The 2,884-nt window shown below is 28.6% G+C and overlaps 1 protein-coding gene across 1 annotated transcript; it reads left to right on the top strand.

The window, feature by feature from the left end:
* Positions 1 to 678: 678 nt before the first annotated feature.
* PCYB_001920 (hypothetical protein) lies at positions 679 to 1,784 on the top strand (the record flags this gene model as incomplete). Its single annotated transcript, XM_004227614.1, has 2 exons — positions 679 to 783; positions 930 to 1,784. 2 exons carry the CDS (start codon positions 679 to 681, stop codon positions 1,782 to 1,784), a joined length of 960 nt encoding a protein of 319 aa, XP_004227662.1.
* Between the last annotated feature and the right edge of the window lie 1,100 nt (positions 1,785 to 2,884).

A 2,884-nucleotide genomic window follows, 5' to 3' on the forward strand; every position in this document is an offset into this window, starting at 1 on the left:
TTTTATATTCATGTTTTATTATTTTTTCTATTTGTTTTTTAGTATGACATTTTTTGGGACATAGATTCTGATCAAAAATATAAGATTTATACCCCATTAGATAGGAATGATTATTCTACACCTTCAGAGAATTACTGTATTCATGAAAAAGAAAATACCGTAAATGGTTACGATAAGATTAAAGATCTCTGTAAACCGTTCATATCATATTTGTCTTTTGATAATGTTCAAAATGATAATAGTATAAGAAGACGTTTAGGATATTTGAATTACTGGTTAAACAAAGAATTGAAAGAAAAATAACATTAGTGCTACTGATTTTATGGATGTCCTTAATGCACTCTTGGACAATAAATTCCCGGCCATTGACAATTACAATAAATTCAAATATATAGTATATAATATTGATGATGAAGTTATTGAAGAATTGGATTTGTTGCGTAATTTGCACGATTATTATAATAAGATTATTAATGAATCCTCTGACCAAGACAGATGTTCAGAATACCGCAAAAATTTCATTGAATTTTTTAAAAAAGGCATTCGTAAATTTCATGTAAAAAAAATAATAATTTCTATATAGAACTATTGAGATTATGGTCAAGATATAATACTGAAAGAGGTAAACCGAAATTTTGTAAAGATAATATTTTGCCCGAATCTCCCAACATAAAAACGATGCATCAAAAGGTAAAGGCAGAATCTCTATCGAAAACTATGGCATCGTGTAGAACTTTTATAAATGAAAGTGTAGGTACTCCACAACATTGGAATCAAGAATATGTAAAAAATTAATTTTTTCTAAAATATATTTTGTAGTGGTTTATCTGAATGTTTCAGTTATGAGAAAAATAATAAAAGGTTATTTTAAACAGAAAATAAACTATTTATGTGATATGTAATATTTTCATTTTTTTTTTTTATTTCAGGAAAATATCCTAAAACAGTTATCTGCATATGAAATATATGATAAACTCAGCAAGGTTACTTCTGATGATAACACATGTGCTAAATACTGTGCGAATATAATTAATTCTAGTGAAGATATTGATGAGTTTAAAAAACTCTGTCCCAAACTTGCAAGTAATATAATGAAGTTATCAGAAACCTTGAAAGACACAAATTCACCCTATGATCGTTGCACGTATATGACTTACTGGACATATGAAAAAATAATAAATATATTTAACAGCCATATTAACAATGTGCATAACAAATCCGTTATTAACGAGCTAAACAAAGCAGTGCTCATGGCTAATAGTGAATTAACTGACAAAGACAAGTGTCTATTTTCTTTTACCGGAAATCTCTTGGAATGGAAAGGAGAAAAGTTTTTACATGATTATTTTAAAAACTACGATAAAATTAGGACATGCATTACATCCACCGACGGCAATAGTTGTAACTCTTATTGTGGATATCTTAAACACATCAGTAAATTGTATTACAGCTACATCAACAAGTGCTGCTCTTGTTATAGCTATCCGGAACGTGCTTGTTTTGAGTTATGTCCAAAATATTTTAACTGCGATATAAGTTATTTTCCAAATGATCTCCTATCTAAGATTGGTTGCCAAGAAGATGAAGAAAAAAAAGAAAAAGGAGAATCTAACAAAACCGCAGAAGAGGTATTCAAAAACATAACAGTTGATCATGATGTTATCAGGAGGAGCCAAATCGCAAAGCCATGTAAAGGTTTAATATGCGACTCGTTTGATACTTTCGCGTTATCCTCTTTTTTGTTCCTCGGAATTTTTTTACACTTTTTGTCTTTTACAAAGTAACCACATTCTTAACTCTAAAATGGAGCAAATTTGTGCAACTGTGTATAAATTGTACTGATTAAGAATTCTATTTCTCTTCTAATTTTCACATATTCATGCTACATTTTCGTGCTACAATTTTCATCCTTATGCTAGTTCACTCCGCTGGGACCCTGGTTACATAGAAGACAAATAAGAAAAAAGGGGATCTCACAAAATATTCGGAAAATAAATCCCCAAGCATTAAGTCACAATAAATCACAACCCAACCCTGGAAGAGTACAAAATGAACGAATTCGTATAGCTTATCAGTCGGAATAAGTCTCAATTCGTGAAGCTGACCGAGAATTATCGCCCGACGTAAATACATCATGAATCTTGCACGAGCATTAACATGTAAGAAGAATGGTTAAAATGAAATCAACTTAAATGACACTTTTATCTCTCAAATTTTATTTCCCATTTTGTGTTTTTCCCAATGACAAAGCTAAAATAGTGCCCCTATATTTTTCTCATTAATATGACGTCCTTTTTATTGTAGAATTGTTATTTTACATTTGATCAAAGAGCAGTAAATTTAATGGATAAACGCCTTTAATTATTCCGCATCAACCAAAATAAGTTATCATTTAATTTTTCCCTTCCAAGGGGTGAAAAGTGAAGAGGGGTGCCGCATAATAGTTCATGGGGGAGTACAAAGTATATAATACATAATTCATTTTAAAACATGAACACTGAAAAAAAATCACAATATAACTTTTACCTTTTTTAAATATATTGCTATTCCTAAATAAGGAATAAGTTTTATCTCATAGAATTTTCTGCTCATACATATATCACAATATGCAACTCACTATAGGTATCTCTGAATAAAAATATACATTCATATTATTTATTAACAATTTTATTATAATAGTATCATTTCTATATATAGTATTACATTAATAAAATATTGCTAAAATTTGTGTTTATATATAATAATGTATTTTATTAACATAATTTTTTCTTAGAAGTGTTAATCTGTTTTCTAAATTCTTCTCTAGATTAACGTTGTGTAATTTACCATAGGTTAAAAGTAAAATATTTATTAAATAAAATATTGTCATTCTTTGCAAATGTCA

Source organism: Plasmodium cynomolgi, assembly GCF_000321355.1.
Source record: "Plasmodium cynomolgi strain B DNA, scaffold: 0059, whole genome shotgun sequence".
Classification (NCBI taxonomy): domain Eukaryota; phylum Apicomplexa; class Aconoidasida; order Haemosporida; family Plasmodiidae; genus Plasmodium; species Plasmodium cynomolgi.